The sequence below is a fragment of the Peromyscus californicus genome, unplaced genomic scaffold (genome assembly GCF_007827085.1).
Source record: "Peromyscus californicus insignis strain IS unplaced genomic scaffold, ASM782708v3 Scaffold_5__1_contigs__length_169319896, whole genome shotgun sequence".
NCBI lineage: Eukaryota > Metazoa > Chordata > Mammalia > Rodentia > Cricetidae > Peromyscus > Peromyscus californicus.
In genome coordinates this window covers 66,129,317-66,156,186 of record NW_026294573.1, presented here as the reverse complement: position 1 = coordinate 66,156,186, position 26,870 = coordinate 66,129,317, and the positions used below count along the sequence as shown (strand labels likewise).

Sequence of the window (26,870 nt, the reverse complement as noted above, 5' to 3'; positions counted from 1 at the left end):
TCCTCTGATATTGGGACAATTGGTGATCATTACAAAGGACAAGGGAGCTATTGCATATTGCTAAATATGGGTAATTTGCAAATAAAATATTGCATATTGCTAAATATGGGTAATTTGCAAATAAAATAAGAAGGTGATCCCTCTTTATGTCCCTAACAACATGCTAAGCAAAACTTGAAGGAAGTATGGAAACATACAAAGAAATTGATGAGACCATAGTAAACTTATTTTCCCAGAATATGTTTAATCTATAGTATACTCAAGAGTCAGTAATTCAAAATAGACAAAATATAAGGATGCTTTCTTTTCAAATCCATCTACAACATTCACAAAGACTATTTTATATCTTTATCCAACAAATTCATAAAGGCAAAAATTATTTTTACTATCTACCATGAATATAGTATAATATAATTATGATTTGACAAAATAGTGGTCAAAATGTATCTACTTAAAAACTTTCAAACTCTGTGGCTTAGGACTAAGGTGGACTTAAAACTTGATTTTCCCAGATAGTTTCAAACAGAAGAGTGAGAATATCAAAATTAACTTTCAATGTTAGATGCTAGATTAAGAAGACAAAGGAAATGGAATTATATATGGAGTTATATTACTTTTCTTGTTGCTTCAACAAAATACCTGACAGAAGCAGATTAGGGGAAGGAAGGAAGAATTTACTTTGCCTTACAGGCTGTGAGTAGTTCCATTGTAAATATTTTGAGGTACCACTATACTGATTCCATAGTAGCTGTACAAGTCTTTATTCCTTCATTTCCCCATATCCTACTAACATTTGATGAGAGCCCTTTTGACTGGAAACTTAAAAGTTTTAATTTGCATTTCCCTGATAGTGAAGGATGTTGTGTATATATATATTTTTTAATATTTATCTTAGTAATTTGTATTTCTTCTTTTGAGAACTGTCTATTTAGTTCATTAGCTCAGTTATTGGTTGGATGATCAGTTGTTTTTTGTGTTGTTGAGTTTGTTTTGTTGCTAATCTGTGAGTATAAGGACAAATGTTTATAGACTTTTGTTAGGGAACATACTAGTTTAGTAAATAAGTGATTGTAGATTCCCCTCCAATAACCATGATTTCGCAAGCACTGACTATTAAGCCAGGCATGGTTTATCTCTTGTTGAGTGGGTCTTAAGTTCAATTAGATAGCTATTGGTTCCTACCAAGCTATGTGTGCCACTTTTGTACCCATAGGATTATCCTGTTATGCTGATTGTTGAAGTGGTTCACAGACATCATAGCTGGGTAGGACTGTTAGTTGCCTCATTCCTTTGGAAGCTTGCATGGCCCCTTCTGGTACTATGCAAGCTTGTCCTCAGGGAGAGGGCATTTAGGCCAGTTCCAATTCAGCGGTTTCTGAGCCCTGTTTCTAAAGTACATGGTGTCTTCAGCAGTAGAGACTTCCCTTCTACCTCTGGGGATAACCAGTGGCAACAGAAATAAGCTGTATATATTAGAAGTCTCTTGGACAGCTCTGGCCAACAACTCAAAAGAGGGCTCTTTATGTCTGGATTTGGGATTTTTGGTGTTAGTAGGTGATCTTAAGCTCTTGAAGAGAGCACTGTCAGCCCAGATGAGAAAAGTACATTAAAGCAATATATGTATATTTATACACAGAATTACATGTATTATAGGTGTGTGCATGTGTGTCTAATATTTACAACCCTGCCCATCTACAGAGAATGTCCTGTTGACAGCCCAACCGAGAGACCCTATAATGGCCTGACCAAACACAGATTAAAGTCAGGATCTTTATCCATAGAGAAAACCTAGCCAGTGACTCTATCTATCTAATTGAGTACAGTTTGAGACACTGCCTAATTATGGAGCCAATGCAACCTCACTTGAACACAGAATCTACCCACCAACAACATTTGAACAGAGAGTACAACCTTGCTCTTTCAATCAGGAGCCAACCCTATATTTGAAGTCCAACCCTATATTGGAAATCTAAACATTGGAACTACATGATCAAGGAACATAATGTGTAGGTGACTATTAACAGCAATCGGCATCCCAACGAGTGTCCATGTCTGAATGTAAAGCCCATCCGGCAGCCCTCCCTGACCTCCAAGAATATGTAGGATCCTTGCCAAAATAAGAGACCCTGACAGCAAGCACCACACTGGCGCCTCTGCTAGCCCATCCAAACTCTTAAGTTGTTTGGATTGGTGAGTGTTTTTCCTTGCGAAAGCCATCTGTGAAGGCTGGAAGAAGTGGCTGCTTCCCACAAAACACGAAAACACTGAAGGTACTGACAGGGTCATGAGAAATAGGGAGACATGAAGCAATCAGACGAACTAATGAAGACCCACCTGACCTTAGAGAAACCTACCAACTGAGAAGCGGTTCAGATAAGTCCTCCCAGATAAATGAGAGGAGTAGAAGATAGCATGACAGGGAACTAGATGAAATTAGGAAACAACATGAGCAATATGGGGAACTCATCAAGGAAACAGAAATATCAGAAAAGGAATCCTACAGTGACATCAATGTGCTCAGAAAATGTAAATATTGAAGAGGAAATTAATCTGTGTTACTTATATTCTTTTCTTTTAAGATAAGATTTTCAACTTTAAATTTTTTCTGAAACTGAATATATTAATATTTCTGTATGAGCTGTGCTTATAAAGACAAAAGATAGGGGCTGGGAAATTGTTCAGTGGGTAAGAGTGGTTGATCTGCAAGCATGAGATCTTAGGTGTAATTCCCAGCACCCATTTAAATAGTGGGAGATGGCTGTGCATTGAGGTCTAGAGACAGGCAGATCCCATAGCTCATTGTACAGAGCCTACCAGAAATGGTGAGCTTCTGACTTAGTGGCAGACAGTGGCTCAAGTCAATAGGACAACAATAAAGACACCCAGAGTCATGTTCTGGCCTCTGCATGCATGCACACAGACACATTCCCTTACACATGTGCAGGTACCACACACAACACATATATTGGTATGTGTATATGTGGTGTATGTATATATTGGAGTGTATGTGTGTGTGTGTGTGTGTGTGTGTGTGTGTGTGTGTGTGTGTGTGTTATACTAAGAGAAAATGAAGCTGATATCAATTACAGATTTCTATAGAGAAAAATATTTATAATGACAACACAAGACTGAACTAGAAATTTCAATAAATGACATCAGTAGGATATTCTAAAAAGCATAAGAAGTTTCCTTGAACTCAAGGATAGGTCACAGAGAAACAAAGAGGTTTTTTTTCTTTTCTTTTTTCTTTTTTTTTCTCCCCCCCTCCTGCCCCCCTCACCTTCCCCCCAGCCCACCCCCCATTCCCACCTCCTCCAGGGCAAAGCCTCCCCCGAGGACTAAGATAAACCTGGTAGACTCAGTCCAGGCAGGTCCAGTCCCCTCCTCCCAGGCTGAGCCAAGCGACCCTGCATAGGCCCCAGGTTTCAAACAGCCAACTCATGCAATGAGCACAGGACCCGGTCCCACTGCCTGGATGCCTCCCAAACATATCAAGCCAATCAACTGTCTCACCCATTCAGAGGGCCTGATCCAGTTGGTGACCCCTCAGCCATTGGTTCATAGTTCATGTGTTTCCATTCGTTTGGCTATTTGTCCCTGTGCTTTATCCAACCTTGGGAGTTTTGTTGTTTTTTTTTTTTTTTTTTTAATGAAAAGGTGAAGAAAATCACAAGACTTATAAGACATCATCAAACTAAATATATGGAATTTTAGAAAACAGAGATAAAGGGACAGGAAACTATTTAAAGAAATAATAGGAGAAAGCGTCTTGAATTTGGAGAGAAAGAGGTATGCAGATTCATAGATGCAAAGATACCCCCAAAAGACTGAATGCAAAATGTCTAAGTGAGGGAGTATATAATTAAATTGCCAAAGGCATACACAAAGAAAATGTTGAAAAAGGAAGAAACTGCGACTCATCACATACAAGAATCCCCTGTAAGAAAGAACACACCCATAGACTGCCAAAGAAATGCCCACAGAAGCCTTAAAGATCAGGAGAATGTGGGATGTTTCAGATGGTGAAAGAAAAAACTACTAGACAAGAATGCTTTAGTAAAAAGAAAACAAACTTCAGAACAAAGTAGTGAGCAAAGACTGCCCCAGTGAGCTGACATGGAGAGCTTGTGCCTCACTACAAATGCAGCCCAGAGTTCCTTAAGTGGAGATAAAGAACTCTAAGTAGTAAAGCTGAAACAGACTCAAGTCAGGATTCTTGAGCATTACAGTGGAGTTGCAAAAATGACTTTCAGTTATGACGTAAAAATTAAAGTATTTAGAAACTAAATGACAAAAATTTGCTATTGGGTATTAATAGAAACATATTTGTAAATCATTATATCCAATCTCTAAAATGTGAGCTGTGTCATCTATATGTGATGATTATTGCAATGCTGTTAACATCTGAAAATAGGAAACTACAGTTACAAGGTGTTTTATGAAAGCCATGACAAAGGAAATTCTGAAATGGGAATTCAGAAGATTAAGAAAGACCTCAAAGCATATGCAACAACAAGAAAGTCATCAAAAGAAAAACCCCAAGAATGGAAGAAAGAATAAAGGAATGGCAGCACAAACAGAAAACAACTAACAAAATGGAAACAGTAAATATGTTACCTGACAACATTTATTGTAAATGTAAAAAGAATAAACTCTCTGATCAGAAGATGTCTGGTGGCTGAATAGGCTTTCCTTTTTTCTTTCTTTTTGAAAGTATGATCTAGTGATCATACAAAAGACTCAATTTAACTATAAAGGCACACCTAACTGAAAGTGAAGAGATAGAAAAAGATATTCCATACAAATATGAGAATATAAGTGGCTGAATTTATAACAAGATAAAGTTTAGTTACTAAATAGTCAAAAAAGGAAATGACAAAAGCAATTATAAATATTTGTTCTGCAAACACTGGTACACCTATGTATGTAAAGCAGCTAGCTACTCAGAGCATTGGAGAAAGTCAACCAGAAGGAGGATGGTGATCCCTCTCAAAAGTAGGCCCTCTGAACAGAGAATGCATAAACAGCAGAACTGAGCAACATCAGGACCATGTGGTCCTCACAGACATATACAGAACATTCTACAGGATAGGTGAATGTGGGGCCATAAAAACAAGTCTTAAAAAATCAAAAAATTAAAGTCACATTAAGCATCTTTTCTAACCCTATTTGTGTAAAAATGCAAATCAATAATGGGAAGAAAATTCATGAATATGTGGAAGTTAAGCAGTTTGTCCCCAAAGCCTAATGGGACTGATTATAGAAAAGAGAGAAATAAAAATATGAGACAAATGAAGATGGAAACTCAACCTGTCATGTGTATGAGATGCAGAAAATGTTTTTGAATGGAAAGATTACAGCTGTAAACAACTTAATGAAAGGGCTTGCAAGTGCACAGTCTAACTTTAAACATTGAAGAGCAAGGGAAAGGATAATTGAGCCCAAAGTTAACAGAAGGAAGGGACTAGTGAGCACTACAGAAGAAACTGTTCAGATAGAAAGAATAGAAAACAAAACAAGGATCAGTGAAACTAAGCTAATTTTAAATATAAAATTGGCAAATCTTTAGCTCGACTAATTAAGAAAAACAAAATAAAAAGATTTTATTCTAACTAGAGAAATATGACTGATAACCAAGAAGTGATCCAGACCATAAGAGAATACTCTGAACAATTATATGCTAAGAAGTTAGAGGAGCTATAATAAATGAAAATTCCTGAAAAATTAACTGCCCACCAAGACTGGATCATGAAGAAATACACAATCCAAACGAATAACAAGGAAGGCAATTGAATCAGTAATCAAAACCCTCCCGGCAAACAATCCCAGTGCCATATGGCTTCCCCACTGTCTGGCCCAACATTTAAAGAAGTATTGCCAGTTCTTGAACTCTTCCCAACAATTCAAGAGGGAAGAACACTTGCAAACTTTATTCACAAGGTCAGTTCTGCACTGCAAGCCAGGATGGGGACATGGTGAGAGAAGGAAATCACATTCCAGCATCACTCAACACAGACGCAGGGACTCCTAACAGAGTACTAGCAAGCCACAGGAAAAACATCATACACCAACTTGAAATGGGATTTGGTCTGTGGATGGTCCTAATATGCAAATAAATACATATGAGATGCTAAATTAGCAGAATAAAAGAAAAGTCACATTGTTACCCAATAGATATTGAAAATGAACTTCACAAAATTCCACATCTTTTCATGTTTAAAAACTCAATGTATTTAATGTAGAGTGAGAGGATCTCAATATAATAAAATCTGTCAGTTACAGAAATGTCTTTTTTCTATAAAATCAAGACCAAAGCAAAAGGCTTAAATAAAGATATAGAAATCACAAGGGAAAAAGTAAAAATATCTCTGCAGATCACACCATTTTAGACATTAAAAAAAAACATAGGACTGTACCTCAAAATAAATGAGTTCAATATTGTTTGCTGGTTCCATAAAACAATATATATAATTTAGCTCTGTCTCTCTAACACTAACAACATACCCTCTAACATAGAAATGAGAAAAATAGTCATCGACATTAAGAGCAAAACAATAAAGGAAAAACTAGGAGTAAAATTTAACCAAGAAAATGGAATCTGTTAACTGAAAAATAAGGTTTTGTTTTGTTCTTTTTGTTGTTGTTTGTTTGTTCGTTTGTTTGTGTGTTTGTTTGTTTTTTGGTTTTTGAAGACAGGGTTTCTCTGTGTAGTTTTGGTGCCTGTCCTGGATCTCACTCTGTAGACCAGGCTGACCTTGAACTCACAGAGATCCACCTGGTTCTGCCTCCCAAGTGCTGGGATTAAAGGCATGTGCCACCACTGCCCCGCCTGAAAAATATGTTATTGATGAAATAAATTGAAAAAATATAAATGGAAAAATAGGCTATGTTCATGGATTGGAAGAACTAATACTGTTAAAATGTCTTAGTGCCCAAAGTGTGTGTGCGTGTATGTGTATGTGTGTGTGTGTGTGTGTGTGTGTGTGTGTGTGTGTGTGTGTATGGCTATGTCTATGTATTTATATATATATTCATTCACTACAGTTGCTATTAGTAGTCCTATCATATTTTAACATAAATAGGAAAAACTTGTATGAGACCACAAAAGATGTTGACTAAACAAAGCAGTGTTGAGCAAGAAGAGTTAAGCTAGAGGTATTATACTCTCTTGTTTGAAATCATATCACTCTTATATTTTTTGGTTGTGAGCCTAGCCTTTAACGGCTGAGCCATCTCTCCTCCAGCCCGGCCGGGCGGTGGTGGTGCACGCCTTTAATCCCAGCACTCGGGAGGCAGAGCCAGGCGGATCTCTGTGAGAGGCCAGCCTGGGCTACCAAGTGAGTTCCAGGAAAAGGCGCAAAGCTACACAGAGAAACCCTGTCTCGAAAAACCAAAAAAAAAAAAGAAACCATATCACTAAGTTGTAGTAATCAAACCTTCGTGATACTGACATAGAAGAAGCATAAACCACTGAACAGAGTATAGAGCTCATTAATAAATCTATGTGTATATCATTGACTAATAAGTGACAAACACAAAGAGCATGTGACAGTGAAAGTACTGTTTCTTCAATAAATGATACTAGGAAAACTGACTGACTAGGGATGGAACAGTGTCTTAGTTAGTGTGGGTTTTTATTGCTGTGAAGAGACACCACAATCACAGTAACTCTTATAAAGGAAACAATTGGGGTGGCTCGCTTACAGTTTCAGAGGTTCAGTCCATTATCATCATGGCAGGGAGCATCGCAGAATGCAGGCAGACATGGTGCTGGAGGAATAGCTGAGAGTCCTACATCTTGCAGGCAACAGGAAGGCAACTGACTTGCTGGGTGGTAATCCAAGTATAGGAAATCTCAAAGCCTGCCCCCACAGTGACATACTTCCTCCAACAAGGCCATATCTGCTCCAACAAAGTCACACCTCCTAATGCTGCCACTCCCTATGAAATTATGAGGGCCAGCAACATTCAAACTACCACACCACTGCTCAAATAGTATGTTTACAGATAAATAGAACTGTTTCATCAGCTCAATTGTGCTTTATCATGATAACAAATAGCAAGCTTGACCAACCAGACACCAGTTAGCTTATCTAACAGTGAGTTTAGAGAGCTTTGGTTAATAAAGAAAGGTAGTTAAGAGGTGATTTAAGAGAGCTTTTATTACATAATGGAAATGAGTAGATAGCAGCCCATTCTCTTCCAAAATAAATAAAATCACAGTAACCTTAATAAAAATGATTTGCTGGTACAGTCACATTTTTATGTTTTGGCCATTTTGTCTTCATTATGACTTCCATATGAACCCATGTTCTTTCCAATATGTTTTAGGCTTTGGTTAAAGAGTTACAAAGTGATGTCCATAGGACCAGACATCGAATCAGGGAGCTTAAGAAGATGCAGAAAGGCAGACATGCTTGTAAAACCTCAACCCATAAAGCCCAAACCTTGGCAGCATCCATACTGAACATTTCACAATCAGACCTGGAGGAAATACTGGACACAGAAGATGAAATGGTAAGATCACTTACATATTCATTAATAAAGGGCTTGCTGCACTTTTATCTAAGTATATTATTTGTTTTATTAATTCTTAGAATTTCATTTTATGGGGCTATTGTCAAGTTGTCAAAGAAACGTATTTATAGTATAACCAACTCAACACCTTTAGAGAAAGTCAATATGTAATATAGAAAAGAGTCAAGTATGTAACCGAGAAGGCTAACAGATATAAAAAGCAGTTAGGAAGATTCATGTTGCTTGTTAATCATATCAATCATCTCTTCCTGTTTCCTCTATTCTCTTTAGCTAATTATATTATAGATCTTGTAAGCCAGGGTTTTTGTCATTGCTGAAGTGTGTGTGTGTGTGTGTGTGTGTGTGTGTGTGTGTGTGTGTGTGTGTGTGTGTGGTGTTTGAAGCAAGGTCCTTATTACATTGCCCAGGCTGGTCTCAAACTTCTAGACTCAGGTGATCCTCCTGATTCAGCCTCTTGCCCCTTTCAGACTACGCTCTGTACGACTACACCCAGCAGTAACCACTTTTTTGGGATTATTTTATTTTATTTTATGCACTTGAGTGCTTTGCCTTCATGTGCTTGTGTGTACCACATGCATGCCTGGTGTCAGAAGCAGGCACTGGGACCTCTGGAGCTTCAGTTATGGGTCATGGTGTCCCACCACGTTGGTGTAGAAGTAGCAAAAGCTTCTAACTGCTGAGCCAGCTCCCCCTCCAATCATCACTAATATTAAATCCCCACTTTGAATGGACCTAGTTCAGTCAAGTCACATTGATTTGATAAAAATCTCTTATGTGAGTAACAAACTTAATGGCTTTCCTGGCTGAATTTATAATTATTTTGATAATTTCTTGAAAATATTTCTGTTTTTAAATGGATGAGATACTCCTGTTTGGGTGGATTATATTCTTATAGGTGGGCCCTGGGAGAATGATCCTGTTTCATTTATATTATTGTTTAAACTTATGAAGAATGCTTGGTCCTGAGAATAGAAGTCTTCAACTATTTTGTGTATCGAAATTTAATACAGGATGATACCAGGAACATTCCAGTAAGCATTTGCTCGATGATGAAATAAAGCAACAGATTGAAGTATTTGTATGAGACCATCCTCTATGAGATGCCTGCCCTCCTGAGCATCTAAGAGATTTTCTGCCACACAGAACATCTATAATGCAAAAATATTTAAACTGCCAGATTTTTAGAAAAGATCCAAAGGAATTCTGTAGAGATCATTTTCATCCTTTGGGTGAGAGGGGCGATGAGCCATCACTTTCCCTGTGTGCCAGTCCCACTGGTGCCAGCATCTGTGACTTCCTGCCTAACTCTGGATGTGCACGAAAGAGTATTATCACATGTAGGATAGACAGGTGCATGGGGACAGCAGTGCCTAAGCAACGACTGACCTTCACTGTGCTTGCTGCAGAGGCCTACTTAGAGCCTGGGTTGATGGTGTGCCTCTGTGCGAGTGTGCGTGCTTGTGCCCATGTGTACACATGCGCACACACACACACACACACACACACACACACAGGGGGTGGGGTGGGTGGGGGGAGTGTCACGTGCTTGGGAACACAGAACACTGTGTTTGGTGTTAAGAGGATGCTCTCTCTTGGCTGTAAATTAGAAACCTCATTCCATTTGAATAAGGAAATTAGATACTGTCTCTTTCAAATGTGTGACTTAGAAAAGGTTCCTCACAGTCCCAAACACTGGAGAACATGTTTCTGTGGTAAAGTAGTATTCCTGACTCTGAGCTGATGCAGTCTGGTGCAAGAGAATTCTGCCTGCAGCCTCATATGCCACACAGTCTGCAAACCCTCCTGGAAATAAAATGAACTTGAGTACAAACACACAGCTCTGAGTGCATCGATGTATTCACTGTGCTTAATTACAGACCAGAGTGTATTTAGAATGAACTATACATCTTTTAGAGATTAGGGGGTGGAGTGTCTTGCCTGAATTATGTTCTTTAAACTGCATCCAATTGTAATAAATTCATGTTAAAAGTATAAGAGTCTGTGTGAAAGGCCAGGTGTGAAGATTGACATGTAGTAAATTTCAGTGAGTGCTAGTTTCTCAAATGCTTCTATTTTTCACATGTGGTGTGTGTGTGTGTGTGTGTGTGTGTGTGTGTGTGTGTGTGTGTGTGTGTGTGTGAGAGAGAGAGAGAGAGAGAGAGAGAGAGAGAGAGAGAGAGAGAGAGAGAGAGAGAGAGAGTCATTGCATAGGCCAGAAGATAGAGTTGGATCCCCTAAAGCTGGAGTTCCAGGCTGTTGTAAGTGCCCTGACATGGATGCTGGGAACCAAACTCAAGTCCTCTGTGAGAGCAGCTCTTCACCACTGACCCCTTCTCCAGCCCTGCATTGTCTTTTTACAATGTTACATCTTTTTTATTCTCATCCATCCCTATCTTAAGCCACAGTTTGAAAGCTGAAAAAAATTCCTAATTTATTATGAAATAGATAAACAGAGCTACAGCTTCCACATGTATCTAAATATTTATAAATTAAATATAAAAATAAATAGCATGGGTTTAAATATTCTACCTTGGAAGAGACAGGCCACTCTTGGGTGATATTCCCATAGATGTGGTCAATATCTAGCTGCTAGATTCTAGCAGAATGAGTAAGTTCATATCAGTTAATGCATCTGTTTTTATTTTCCTTAGGAAATTGAAAAGACAAAGATGGATGCTGAAAATGACAAGGAATGGCTGTTGTATATTCAGAAACTTCTTGAAGGACAGGTATTTCATTTTTGTGCTTCATATATTAAAACTTTCAAGTAAATATTCCAGCCTCACATTTTCAGACACCTTTATTTATTCTGTTAGGTAAAGAAGGATTCCAGAGATAGACAGTAAAGTTAACCCCCTGTTTGTACTTTTGGACTTAACAAATGAAACAAATGCCTTGAGAAAGAGCCAACATGGGCCTCAGCAAGTGCATTAATTAAATTATTGAGTCAACCTCTCTGCTTGCTAGAGTGAAAAGGATCCATTCTCCCAGACCTCTTAGGAACAGAGATTCTTTATTAGTGTCTTTAAAGTTGGAAGTTGATACGGACACCTGAGGAGTTCATGGGTTTCGGTGACCTTTTACTGTGGACCTGTTTCCAGTCAATTCGTGTTTTCCTCACAGCCAGACAGCTGTTTATTACTGTGTCTTCCCGCATTCTCTACAATATTTTCTACTGAGACCTCGAGCAGCTTGTTAGTGGGAAGTAAATATTGATTTGGCATCCTGTCAATGCAGAAAGAATGAAAAAATTTCCACCAGAGGCCCCTCAAACATTTTCCTATCGACGTTTTCTGGGCCGAGTGGAAAGCCGCACCAAGGATGACAGGGCCAAGACGAGCTGGGGTCCCTGAGGGGTCTATTGAGGCTGCTGCTGTGACCAGTGTGGTAGACTTTTCCTCCCCTTTCAAGTGTTTTTTTTAATACACACACAGTCTGCTGGGATGTGCCCCTCTTGTAAGTGATCAAGGGCAGCTTATTGGCAGGTGAGAGCCTTCCTCTTCTAGTCATAGCCGGCTTTTGTTTTGACATCACTGGCAGCTTGTAATGCATTCTAAAACTTTTTCATTGTAGTCCTATTTTTCTCACCCTAATTGTTTATTTGAAAACCAACCTGAACTAAATACAAGCTAAAACATAATTGTCAAAATGACAAGAGGGAAACCCCATCAATCAGTGATTTTTGAAAGACACTGTGATTGTTTCTGCAAAGATTAATAAAAGAAGTTGATATTAAGTATTGTTATTTTATATCAGTGTCATCGGGTAGCATTTACTATGTTTTTAGTGAAGTCAAGAATAAAGCAATTAAAGGGCTGGAGCTGTAGCACAGTGGTTTATCTCCATGATTAGCATGTACACAGACTTCAGTCCAACCCTAGCACCAAGACAAGCAACAAAGAACAGTAAGTAAATGATACACAGGCCACTTATATTATTAGTATTAACTTTATATATCTTTGAAACATTAGCTGAAATTGCTTCAGTAATAGAATATGATTGGTGACATTTTGGTTAAAGTTGTTGAAATACAGATGCACAGGTGTGAAATGAGGCCTTTTATGGTAAACAACTTGTTTTTGAGAAGAGGGATCATTTCTTTTACTTAAGATGTACCTTTATTTGAATCATGTGTATGCACGCATGTGGGGGTGGGGGTGGGGATGGTACACATGAGTGCAGGTGTCTGCAGAGGTCAGAGGCATCAGATCCCTCTGGAGCTGAACTTACATGCAGTTGTAAGCTTCCAGTATGAGTTCTGGGAAACAATTCAGGCCCTCTGCAAGAGCAGCACATGCTCTTAACTGACAGGCCAGCTCTCCAGCCTAGAGAGCTCAGTTCTTTTTTTTTTTTTTTTTTTTAATTAATTTATTTTGCAATACAATTCAGTTCTACATATCAGCCACGGATTCCCTTGTTCTCCCCCCTCCCATCCCCCTCACCTTCCCCCCAACCCCCCCCCCCCATTCCCATCTCCTCCAGGGCAAAGCCTTCCCCACAGACTGAGGTCAACCTGGTAGACTCAGTCCAGGTAGGTCTAGTCCCCTCCTCCCAGGCCGAGCCAAACAATCCTGCATAGGCCCCAGGTTTCAAACAGCCAACTCATGCAATGAGCACAAGATCTGGTCCCACTGCCTGGATGCCTCCCAAACAGATCAAACCAATCAACTGTCTCATCCATTCAGAGGGCCTGATCCAGTGGGGACCCCTCAGCCATTGGTTCATAGTTCATGTGTTTCCATTCATTTGGCTATTTGTCCCTGTGCTTTATCCAACCTTGGTCTCAACAATTCTCGCTCATATAAACCCTCCTCATTCTTGCTAATTGGACTCCCAGAGATCCACCCGGGGCCTAGTCATGGATCTCTGCATCCAGATCCCTCAGTAGTTGGATGAGGTTTCTAGCACAACAATTACGGTGTTTGGCCATCCCATCACCAGAGTAGGTCAGTTCGGGCTGTCTCTCAACCACTGCCAGCAGTCTGTTGTGTGGGTATCTTTGTGGATTTCTGTGGGCCTCTCTAGCACTTTGCTTCTTCCTATTCTCATGTGGTCTTTATTTACCATGGTCTCCTATTCCTTGTTCTCCCTCTCTGTTGTTGATCCAGCTGGGATCTCCCGCTCCCCCAAGGAGAGCTCAGTTCTTAATCATGCTGCTTGCCTAGGCTCAGCCCAGTGCTGGGCACATGAAGAAGTTCAATAATAGTTGGCATGAAGTGTTTTTAAGCTTAAAAATGACAGAAATAAACCTGTAATGATTTTCTAAGTGTTCACCTTGTAACTAGGACCTCATAGTTCCTTTAATTAGAAATTTTACCATCAATTATGTCCATAAAGTAATAAATCAATATGTTTAAATCTTGCTTAAGCTATACTGATACCTGACCTAGTTTGGAGGTGGTTGTTGTTTGTGTGTGTGTGTGTGTGTGTGTGTGTGTGTGTGTGTGTGTGTATGTGTGTTGCATGTGTGCTTGTGTATGTGTGTCTTATACATGTAAACATTCATGTCCATATTCTGCATTATCTGGATATATGCTTATTCTGTCCAGTTAGTGTTAAAAATTCCCTGTTGAAATGGCGTCAGACTGCTTAATACTGCAGGTTGATATAGTGCCTTTTTGGGCCACTGAGCCTGAACTCTGGAATATAATTGCCTGGTAGTATTGATTTAATTGCCCAGGTTTATTTGTGGACTCCTAATTATTGACTGGAGGTAAATTTAATGGAGCAGTCTTTATGAAGACTGAGAAGCGCTGCTGTTGCTGCTGTACATAATGAACTGCATCCTATGCCTTCACATCGTTTTTCAGGCTAATTTTATTCTGTTGTGACAGTATGATAACATTGAAAAAGTCAAAGACTTTTTTATTTTATTACTGACATAGGTGGTTTTGCTGATGTCTTTGGATTCTGTGAGAAGAAAAATGGGCATTTCAATGGTTGCACTTGAATGTCACTTTATAATTATGCCCAAGAGATAAATCTATAAAATAGAAAACATCTCTTTTCTTCTCTCTCTATCCCAGCAATTATATTTTTCCTGTGTTTTTGGAAATTTTTCCTTTGCCCACTAGGTTTTTAGAGTATGAGAGGCTCACAGAGTTGTATGGGCAAAAACTGTAAATATGTGTAGTTAGTTTACAGCCTCTGTCTCCTCATGTAGCATTTACACAGCCTTTGTGCTGTGGAGTAAGTGAGCATATTCCCTACAAAAGTACCTGACTTGATTCTAGTATAACAGTACTAAAATGTTTAAAAGATAAACATGTAGGGCATATCGTGTCTACTTTCCTCCTGTATTGTTTGGTCTTGTGTGATAGTATCCTGAATATTGTGACTAATCAGCCCCATGACTGTTGACTGCTTTCATGATGCCATCTATACTGATGATACATTCACAACAAAATGAAAAGCAGATTCTGCCATGTGGCATAGTGAAGCTGTATAACAAAATATATATATCACTGTCCTTAGACAGAGAACACTAGAATGGAAGGTTAGACCCTTTTATAGGTGGATGTGTTTAATTACAGTGTACAAGAACATAACCTCACTATTTCAAGTAGCTATAATGTAATTAGTAGTTCTATGTATTTGATATTTTTCTGCAGTTTGCAGATTCCTAGTAAGAATCACACTGAAAAATACCTTTCTAAGATCTGCTTTCATTTTTCTGTGGTATGGATGTCTTTATCTGAAAATTTTTACTTGTGCTTTCTTTTCATATTGATATGATATTAAGCTCACAATTTGTGAGGGAGACAAAGAAGTAAAGATGAGGGAAGCCACCCCCCCCCTTTTTTTTTTTTTTTTTGGTTTTTCGAGACATGGTTTCTCTGTGTAGCTTTGTGCCTTTCCTGGAACTCACTCTGTAGCCCAGGCTGGCCTCAAACTAACAGAGATCTGCCTGCCTCTGCCTCCCGAGTGCTGGGATTAAAGACGTGCGCCACCACCGCCCAGCATAAAATTTGTTTTTATGTAGTTGAAGGAATGACTGAAAATAGAGCTAAAACCAGATGATTCTGGCATTTGAGCAAGAATGTGCCTTAGGAAGATAGAGGGCATCAGTGTGCAGGGCTGTGGAGATGGAAGAGATGCGGTCAGAGGATCTGGTTGTGCCCAGCCATGGAAACAGGAGAGCTTCCCACATTACCCAGAGTTAATACACCGCCGACATGAGAGTCCATGAACAGTCCCAAATCAAAGATGGACTATTTCAGTACCCTACACAATGAGAAAGTTGAAGGTGTGTTGAAGAACTTCAGTGATCAAGAGAGCCAGTGTGTTAGGGAGGAAATTTTAAATAGTTACTGAAGCCATAGACTTTTTAGTAAGTTAACAATATTTGAAGTGTTTTGTTTTTCCTTAATTCATCCCAGCCTTTTGTTGGTCTGGCCTCAGGTTAAGAAAATATTTCACATTCTTATGTGAATTAGAAAAGATTGAAAGCCCAGATACTTGTATTGGCACTGATTAGCCCCCTTCCCCCTCCAGTGGCTGAGAACGAAGCTGTATCTTCAGCTTAGTTTTCCCTTGGCTTTACATGTTTCTGTTCCTGATGGTTGCTTCCGATCTTACAAATGCTGAAGTTTAAAGTGGTCATTTTCTCTAGTGTCCTCTAAGATATGCTCTCCTTCTACAGAATGCCTGCGAGTGTGATGAACCCCCCTGGCCCTTGTAATTGGAGGGAACTATCAGCACAAAAATTAACCTAAGTCCCTCACAGAACTCAGAAACTGTCACTCTGTGAACCTGCTTCCTGCGTGGAAGTTGTAACGTGTTCATGTACTCACAGGCTGCATGCGTACCTGCTCTCACACATACAAAACTTCATGGTCACCCGCAGACATTCCTCACAACTAGCTGAAATAGCAAGATTTAAATTCTCCACTCACCCAGCTTCAGTGATTTTATGTGACAATTTGAAGCCTGCTTTTATTTGAAAAAAGTCATTTTTTGTTAAAGTTAAAGCAATTCTTTAAAATTATGAAATCCTAAACTATACTATGGGCTTGTGGTAACTCTCTTTCTTTAGTAGCCACCTTTGTGTAGTTTTATCTACTCGAGAACATGTTCTTATGTTATAATAAACCAGTTTCTAGCTGGTACTCTAAAAGTAAGTCTTACACAAACACCAGTAGATTCTCTCCTTCGTATTCTACTCAAGATCAGTAGTGTGTTCACTCAAAACCTTTATAGGGTGCCTGCGGTATGCAGCAGCATTGGTCACCATGGGAGGCCAAGGGAATAATTCAGACCCTGGGTTTTTAATCTAAAAAAGGAACACCAAGGTCTCTGTGAAGGCGAGAAGAAAACAGAATCTGTATGCATGACTGATGGGAAGGTAAAGCACTTTGGCCACTCCTCAAGAGATTTATATTGCCCAGAAATTCTGCTTTTCAGTGCTTAACAGAACTGAAAGCAGGCTCCTGAGCAGACACTTGTATACCCAAGTTCATAACAGTTTTATAGACAAGAGTGAAAACCATCCCAGTGTCTGTTGATGAATGCATAGATAAATGTCTCTCTCTCTGCCTCTCTCTCTTTCTCTCTCTTTTACACACACACACACACACACACACACACACACACACACACACATATCAATTACTCATTTCAGCCAACAGAGATAAGCCTTCAGAAGCTTACAATCTATTGTTAGAAGTAGGAGTGTTCTCCTTATGTAGATATTAAACATTATTTGGGGGCTCAAAAGGTCTAGTTATGAATATGAATGTTTAGATTGTGAATTTGAAAATTAATTCTGGTGAATAAGAAGCGTAATTTTTAAAAAAATGATATTCAGAAAGGTATGTATGAATTTTAAACCTCCACATTGTGGCCTAGAGGTGAACATTTGGGAGGTGATCAGGTCATGAGGGCAGGTCACTCGTGAATAGAATTAGAGCCTGTGAGACAAAGGAGCTTTCCAGTTCTTCTCTGTACCACACAAGAGCACAGAGAAGACCACAGCCTATAAATCAACAGTGCCCTCTGCAGACACTGGTTGCAGCCGAGCCTTAGTTTTAGTTTTGCCGACCTCCTGAACTCTAAGATTTACATGCTTGTTTAAGCCACTCAGTCTGTGGTACTGTGAACCTGAACCAATTAGATAACTCTTAACTGTAAAGGTAGGAATGGACGTGTCCTCTACCATATAGTTCTTGACTTTGGAGGAAGGAATGATATTAAAAGAAAAACCATTTACTACTGATAGTAAATATATTGTTTGTTCTACTGTATGTTGCCTTTGCCAGTAAAACAGGTTACCATGGTTGAAATTCTTGTGGTGTGTGTGGGAGGTGGGGTAAAGAAGGAATGTGGGAGACCTCAGTGTTCACCATAGGTAGTAGCACAGGTCCAAATTGAGGTCAAGAAGGTCTAGGGAAATGAGGTTGTCTCTGGGACAGTATCCTTGTCCAAGGAATTATCCTGAAAGTAAAGGGTTGCCTTTGGCCTATGAGCGCACATGTCATTAGTTTGGTAAAAATGGCTTGATAGGCATGGGTCAGGTAAGACCATAGCCTCCCATGGAGATTCGAGTGATAGCTATTAGCCTCGTGCATAAATGATCAAAAGAATGCAGAGCCTTACCACAGGCCTAGGATGCTGCTGGGTTTGCAGGAAAGGTTCAGCTAACTTAAATGTTCACACGTTTCTCTTCCATCTTAGGACATAGAGAGTTTGCAAACAATTCCTTTCCTAAGTCCTGAAGTATCTTACCAAAGGTCATCATCTCCTAAAGACTTCATAAATAGAATAGTTTGCCAATTTGCTTTAAATGTTACCTAAGTATTCCTTGAGACAAAAGAAAAATTTAAAATAATTTGAGTGTCTTAACTCTTTCCAGTTCTTGTCTATAGCTTCCAGAGCCGTTTTCAAATTGTAAGTGATGACACATTACAGATTCTACCAGAATTGGAGGGCATCAGACACAGCCCTCTCTGTCAGCTTTCAGTGGCACTCCAAGATGCATCTGGGAGGGCAAGCAAGAGAAATCTGAGTGACCATTAGGAAACGTATTTCAAAATCAAGTGCCAATTTTAATTGTAGATGACTTCTTCTTCCCCATAGCATTCCTAATTATTTTAACAAGTTCTCTCTTCTAGTTTTGACTGTCCATTTAGATATGTAAGTCTGTGCATGTATGAGTCTATATTGATTTGTGAATAAGCAGGTACATAGCATTATACCAAATTGTGTACCCTAAATTTGGCTGTAAACTCCATTGGCCTTCCTTAAAATGTCTTTAATCTCACTGTATCCAGTCCTTTGACTAGCAGCTATAATATAAAATTTTTATATTTTTATTTTGTAACCTCAAGTTAGATCTTAATACAGGTAATATCTTTTGAAGAATAATTCAAACAAAAAAAAAACAAGAATAAAAATAGTTACACTGTTAGCTTTCCCCCTTAGATTTATAGGTTACTCTTATTTTAGTATACCAGCTTTCAATTTTAAGTTATCTGATGTTCCAGTCAATGCTGATATCTTGGTGCCATAGATGTTAGGCTTCAATGTTTTCTTAAGATAGTTCTCAAACATCTGCATTTTTATCTCACCTTATACAGGAAAATTAACCACAATTTTCTGAATGAGAATGATTTTAGGATTCTGACTTGGCAAACCAATTCCAAAAAGCAAAATGGAAGTTGAAAATCCAAAGTTTAGTTGTTCAGACATCCCCGATAAACCTTCATACCAAGAAATCTCACTCAGCATCAAATCTTCCTGCTCCACATTTCCTGGAGTCCAGAGATGTAAAGCTATCTCTCCGCCCTTCTAGAACTAGGAGCTTAACTTCTCCTTTTTTATGTAGGAGAAATCAATCATACAAGCTCCCTGAATGTTGTGATCTAGCACATGCCATCAAAAGCGAACAACAAGGCAGTGTAATTGTTAAGTTTGTTGTTTTTGTACATTTGATGGAATGTGTATGTCCAGTTGCCATTTAAATCCAACCCTAAAATCCTGTCACGAGAAGGATAGTGGTGCTTTCTGTGTCTGAGGTATTTGTTGGAGAGGCTTAGCAGCCTTCAGAATGCATGCAGAAACGGCATCATTGACTATAAACTGTCCAGAAGAAACAAACTTGTTCTTGATGTGCACTTACAAGTAGCAAAAAGTGCAGGTTTTTTGGTTCTTAAAAATATTTTACACTTAAAAAATACTTCAACTATGAATGAAGGTATAAGCTTGTAATCCCAGGACTCTGTATGTACCTAAAACAATTAGGCAAGCCATGGTATTTTTTTCAAGCATTTTCCAAGATACACCATATTTTAAGTGCTGTTTCAGACCTAACTGTAACCAATCTAGAGCTGTATGCTAAGAACTGATGTTCATGTAATTCTCATAAGATTTTTGAGGAGAGGGCTATTGGATGGCTCAACAGCTAGGTGTGGTGGTATTGTGTTCCCCAAAATATTGTGCACCCTAATAAACTTATCTGGGGTCAAAGACAGAACAGCCACTAGATACAAAGGCTAGAAAATGGTGGCACTCACACCTTTAATCCTAGCATTCCAGAGGCAGAAATCCATCTGTTCAAGGATGCAGCCAAGCATTATAACTCACGCCTTTAATCCCGGAAAGCGAGCCTTTAATCCCAGGGAGTGATGGTAGAAAGGAAAGATGTATAAGGCGTGAAGACCAGAAACTAGAAGCATTTGGCTCGTTAAGCTTTTGGCTGGTTAAGCTTTTAGGTTTTGAACAGCACAGTTCAGCTGAGAGTCATTCAGATATGAGGACACAGAAGCTTCCAGTCTGAGGAAACAAGGCCAGCTAAAAGTTGGCCAGGTGAGGTTAGCTGTGGCTTGTTCTGTCTCTCTGATCTTCCAATGTTCACCCCAATAACTGGCCTCAGGTTTGATTTAATTAATAAGACCTTTTAAGATTCATGCTACAGCTAGGAGTACATACTGTTCTTGCAGAGGACCCAAGTATGAGTTCCAGTACCCATATCAGGCAGGTCATACCCATCTGTAACTCCAGCTCCAGGGCATTCAACACCCTATTCTAAATTCCACTCATGCCTGCACTCATATGCACATACCCACCCAGAGACACACATGAATACATTATTAAAAATGAAACTAAAAGGATTTGGAAGAGCTTTTATGCATCACTAAAGACTGTTGTATTCCGTCTAACTTTAGATTAACATTAATTTGTGATATTTACATTTTAACGGTGATCTGTATATGGTATAAGTGATGACTCTCAATTAACCAATATGGCAGTTGACTGAGAAATCTCATTATTAATCTCTTAGGAATATTTATGAATTAATTCTAAATTAAGCAGAATCTTATTTGTATAACCTAATAAAGACATTGCTAAATAAATGAATGGTATAAACTTAGGAAGGACTGCTATTTTTAAAACTGAAGCTACTGGTACATGGAAAGACTCATAAGACTCAAAGGCAGGAACTATTTGTCGTATGTGAAAGAATCTATGAGAACTTTCTAGTTGACTTTGGGATGTACTCATTTGAAACAATGAATCTGTTTATTAAATATTTATAATTCTACCTTTCTTTAATCCTTTTTTTAAATTTATTAAAATTAACTATTTTTATAAAAATTACATCAATTTTCTGTTATAAGAGTCCTTAAGATTAAGCACTATAAGCCGGGCGGTGGTGGCGCACGCCTTTAATCCCAGCACTCGGGAGGCAGAGCCAGGTGGATCTCTGTGAGTTCAAGGCCAGCCTGGGCTACCAAGTGAGTTCCAGGAAAAGGCGCAAAGCTACACAGAGAAACCCTGTCTCGAAAAACCAAAAAAAAAAAAAAAAGATTAAGCACTATATATTTGTATTTATTTGTGGTATGTTATACACATTTTATGACTGTGTGTGCAAGTGCACACACCAACTGTGCACAGACTTTTAGAGGTCAGAAGAGGACACTGGGTGTCCGGCCCTCTCGCTCCCCAGCTTGTACCCTGTACCCAGGGTCTCAGTGACCTTGGGGCTTTCCCTGTGAGGGCCAGGCTGGTTGGTCATCAGTGAGCTCTTGTCTCCACCCAGAGTTGCCGGGTTACAGGTGCACGCATCACATCCAGCTTTACCCAGGTACCACAGATCTGGATCAGGACTTCACGCTTGTGCAGCAAGTGCTCTCATCCACTGAGCAGGTGGCTCTCCTACATAGATTTAAATTTTCATTTACTTGTCATGAAAAGGCCTTTGTGCACATGAATTTACAGCAACTGTAACCGTATGCACAAGACCTATAAAATAAAACCCACAAAGTCCCAGCATGGATGGAGGAGTGTCTCCCAGAGTCTCATCCTTACCTAAGGAGCTGTTGACAGCTGATGGCTGCTGCAGGTGAGAGTCAGTTTTCTTCAGAGATCTGGTCCCCTTGAGAGTACTTATGATTTAGTAGATGGTCCTACAACCCATGCACGTACAAGTAGCACTAAATGAACTCCGTGGTTTAAAAATAGCATCCATGAAGTTAGGAAGGAAAGTGGTTTGGGGGACAGGAAAAATTAGAAGAGAGAAAATAGAGGCTGTCTTTGACCAAAATGCATTATATGCATGTATGAAATTCCCAAACAGCAAAATGTATATTTTTCTATGACCATTTTGAACTACATCTATCATTACAATAATAAAGCACAAACTTATAAACTTCAGTCAGAATGAATGCTGAGTTTAGAGGAGAAAACTGTGAGAAATGATGCATTGTTAGCTAGGTAATCACAAAGCCAGCATGCTTCCAACACATGTTCCATAGAGACTGTGAAATAGACCGTGAGAAAGGACCAAAGACTGTATTTAAAAACTGGCAGTTTTACTCTTGGAGAAGCAGAGAAGCATAGTGCCCATGAAGCACCTTGGAGACATGTTAAGAGGTCCTGAGATAATGGAACTATATTAAAGTTTGGTGCTACTCAGATTTGCTTGATCAGAGAATTATTTTCTAGAAAAAAAATAGAAAATGAACTTTTAAGCATTCATTTCTGCTTTTGTTTCTGCCAATAAAAGATGGGAGGCTGTTCCATCTTATCTATCTTGCTTTTAAATAGAAAATGCGTATTTATGTACATAGTTAAATAATAGTTACCCAAGGGTCTTGTCATTTGGGGCCTAGTGCTTGCCAGACAAAAACGAGTCTTTTTATTATGCATTCTGTAAAAGCTAATATTAATGCCCTGATGACTTAATTATCAAATGAGGAAAACTAGCAATTTTATCAGTGTAACTCCTTTCTGCATCCCAGACATGCTATTTGTCAAAGCAAAAATTTGTTGTTATTGTCTTCAAGAAAAAAGGCAAATACATCCTTTTTCTTGTATCTAGTGTTCTTTTTTTCACATTTTTAAAATTGAAACGTGTATGCTGTGTATGCTTATTGTGATGGTTTTTCCACCTAGAAAGGCCCTTTCATGTCAACTTGTATATCTTATGGTCTATGGTCAGTTATACCTTGAAACTAAAGAAATGTCCTGTTTTGACACCTTATTTTCTGGTAAATTTCAGTGAGAAGATGTGCAAAGCTCTTGAGTTTGGAGAAAGCAGGCATACACCCAGACTGTTTTTAGGAAAAAGCTAGTTAAAAAGTAGGAAGCTACTTAAAGATCTTAGCCGATATTTTCTCTTCTTCCCAGTTCAATTCAGGAAAGAACCATTTTGATCGACTTAATCAAACCTTTGGCTGTGCCATACAGAGGACAGCGGCTAGCTGGCTTTGCTCAGTCCTGACTGGGGACACCACCAGTGTTTGTCCTAACAACAAAAACCTGACATGACTTCCCTCTAGGAAGGGGATATGAATATTATAAGCATTCTAACATATTTAGGGAAACAAAAAAAAGAGTATTTTCAATCAAAGGGACAAACCCAAGAAATACTTAATGAATTTCCTAATTGTGACAGACCTCTTATGTGAGACCAGAGAGAGGGAACAAGATAAAAAGAAGTAAGTCGAACTGCAGAAGGTATTTGAGGCAGCAGTCCAGACTTTCCCTTACACAACCCATGTGGGGTATGTCCACATTCTACTAGCAAGCCAAGGAAGCAGCAGGAACAATAAAACTACCAGCAAAGTTATATCAATTATGAAATTTTAAAATGTGCTCACATTTCATAAACTCAGCAGTTTCTGAAACATGTGTATTACACTTTGATATACCAAACAAACTTTAACAACTTAATCAATGGGTATACTTTCACCATTTTTTTCTCTCTGAAATTTTATCCTGCAACTCTTGAGATATTGGGCTCTCATACAGACAAGTGTATTGATAGTTCTCTCTCATTCTTTTATGAGTGATGAACATATAGTACCACTACTGTGGGCCTGTGTGCCCTAGAGATGACTGTAACCTGCTATTGATCAGCTGATTGAAGATGAATGGCTTAGCTGCTTGTATTGCAGATTACATCATTAACATGGTCAGTAAACCATGAATTGTTCAATAAGGCGTTTATCTTTTTTCATTTTACTTCTGCTCTTCTATCATTTTTATTAGAAGAGCCAAAATTGCCCACACCAACCAGGAAGATCTGTTCAAAAGAGATCCAGTAGGGTCCCATTATGACTTCAGAGTTACAGACAGCTAAGTTCTAATGGCTTAATGATATTTAGTGAGAGGTTTTATCAGTTTTTTCCAATTTGTATTACTTTATTATATTTGTGTGTTTGTGTGTGTATGTGTCTGTCTGCATATCTGTATGTCTATGTAGGTTACATGACAACCTCAGGGGTCAGTTATCTCCTTCCACCATGTGGATTCTGGGGATGGAACCCAGGCTTCACAGGAAGTGCCTTTACCTTCTAAGCCATCTTGTCAACCCTTGTGTATATTTTTGAACTAAAGAAAATACAGAGTTTTGATAATTTTTTGTTTGTTTTTCTCTTACAGCTTCCTTTTGCCTCATATTTACTCGAAGCAGTACTGGAGAAAATAAATGAAAACAAGAAACTAACTGAAGGATATTTCACAGTTATGAAAGACATTAGATAATGTTATAGATACAGTTAAGATATATATATATATATATATATATATATATATATATTATCTGTGTTCAAGCATGAGCATTTCTTGTGCTGTGGTTGTAAACAGTCCAGAACAGTATCTACTCCAGTTATCAATGGGTGGCTTCAATATTAAAATAAATTTCTGAAACTAATTGATTCCTGAACAAGTGACCCTAACTAAGTGCTTAGCCACTTAAAAGGAGAGTCTAGCGTTTGGTTGTTGGATATAAATACTGTCACAAATACAAATTAAAAGTGATTTTCCTCCAGTACAGAGAAAGAAGCTTGAACAAGTTTGTTACATACACATTGGTCTGAGTATAAAAAGAAAAAGGCGTAAATAAAGAACTTAATATTCTAAATTTTATATGCAAACTAGGCTTTTACATATAAATTTTATATGCAAACTCTTATAAATGGCCCTTTGTTATCCAGTGAATAACATATTTGTGTGGTGAGAAAATATAAAGTAAATTATCCTAACATTATCCTAACATGAATGAGGAGCATTGAATGAAGCTATTATGTGGTTCATTGTGCCTATTCTCATTGACATACTGGATTATACAGAAGATACTTTGTTTTTCTAGAACTGTCTGGCAAAAATAAAAAACATTTTCTCCTCCTTTCTCTCCTTGTGCAGTCATATAAATGAGCAAGGGCAGGACACCGGTGTCTAATGTTGGTGGAGACCTAGCCAAGCTCCTACCATGGTTACCTAATTACCAATGCCTTCTCACCATGATAGACCATTGCATTTGGTTCCTGAATTCCCCCCTCACCGCACTTCCTGCTTGTGTTCTTCCACACACTCTTGGTGCCTCTGAGTCACTGAACTTTGGCCTCCACACTTGATGTAGGTGTACTGTCTTTGCAGAATGCTCTATGTGTAGCTTTACTCAGACATGTCTTTTTCTCATTATTCAGGTTCACTTTATTAGTTCCCTCTTAGACATATTCTCTGAATATCTTACTGTTTACATGAAATAATCTATTTTAAATGTGGTCACTTCTTTGTTTATGGTTTATTCTCATTTTTTCCTTAGAATGTAGATTCCATGAGATTAAGGCAGGGGTTGGCAAATTAAGGCCCATAGCCAAATCTGGCCTGCCACCTACTTTTATATGGTTCACAGACTAAAAATTTTTTTACTTTATTAAACTGTTTTGAAAACAATACTTTGTAGCATGTAAAATCATATGACATTTAATTTTACTGTCTTATCAATAAAGATTTATTGAAATTTTGTGATGCTCATTCCTTTGTACAGCACTTAGTATAACTTGAACACTATGGCAGTGGAGCTGGTGACTGGCAGAGGCTGGATGTCATACTCTCCTAACTTGGCATTGCCGCTCAGCTTGCTATAGCATGGTGACACAGTTTGACTAGAAAGCAATGCTGGGAAGTGACAAATATTAGTACATATCCAATCTGCCAGAGGCATTGATCTCACACTTGTAAGACACAGGGCAGTGTGCTTCATCTTGTCCTGCACTGGATAGCAGAGTCTTGTGTTGTGTACTGACACTAAGGAATGCAGTACACATGGACAACCGGAATCAGCACCCCTCACAGTGTTACTGCTCACAGGAGAGTGCCAGACAGAAAAGTACACAATTGCAAATACAGCAGCCTACCACAGGACTTTGTTATAAAAATAAACACAAAGAAAAGAGAAACAGGATACAGCAAGGAAGGGAGAGGCCTAGAAAATAGGCCCTTTACAGTGTTTACCTGTTAAGCCCTCTCACTTCTGGATGTCCAATGTGGCTAGAAGGACTTGGCAGTGTGATTAAGATCATGAGCTGGCCGGGCGGTGGTGGCGCACGCCTTTAATCCCAGCACTCGGGAGGCAGAGCCAGGCGGATCTCTGTGAGTTCGAGGCCAGCCTGGACTACCAAGTGAGTTCCAGGAAAGGCGCAAAGCTACACAGAGAAACCCTGTCTCGAAAAACCAAAAAAAAAAAAAAAAAAAAAAAGATCATGAGCTGTAGGACTACTTGGACTATCTGCATAGATTCTTTTTTCTTCTTTTCTTCTTCTTCTTCTTCTTCTTCTTCTTCTTCTTCTTCTTCTTCTTCTTCTTCTTCTTCTTCTTCTTCTTCTCCTTCTCCTCCTTCTCCTTCTCTTTCTTCTTCTTCTTCTTCTTCTTCTTCTTCTTCTTCTTCTTCTTCTTCTTCTTCTTCTTCTTCTTCTTCCTCCTCCTCCTCCTCCTCCTCCTCCTCCTCCTCCTCCTCCTCCTCCTCCTCCTCCTCCTCCTCCTCCTCCTCCTCCTCCTCCTCCTCCTCCTCCTCCTCCTCCTCCTCCTCCTCCTCCTCCTCCTCCTCT

At 38.9% G+C, this 26,870-nt stretch overlaps 1 protein-coding gene across 7 annotated transcripts in view; it reads left to right on the top strand.

The window, feature by feature from the left end:
• Cntln (centlein) overlaps positions 1-25,786 on the top strand; it is a 265,736-nt gene extending 239,950 nt beyond the window's left edge. For all 7 annotated transcript variants that reach the window (XM_052715950.1, XM_052715948.1, XM_052715951.1 and 4 more), the window contains 3 exons: positions 8,332-8,517; positions 11,190-11,267; positions 24,421-25,786. In XM_052715950.1, coding sequence (XP_052571910.1) covers positions 8,332-8,517; positions 11,190-11,267; positions 24,421-24,522 — 366 coding nt within the window. In that variant the 3' untranslated portion in view covers positions 24,523-25,786. The remainder of the gene's footprint in view (positions 1-8,331; positions 8,518-11,189; positions 11,268-24,420) is intronic.
• Positions 25,787-26,870: the final 1,084 nt, after the last annotated feature.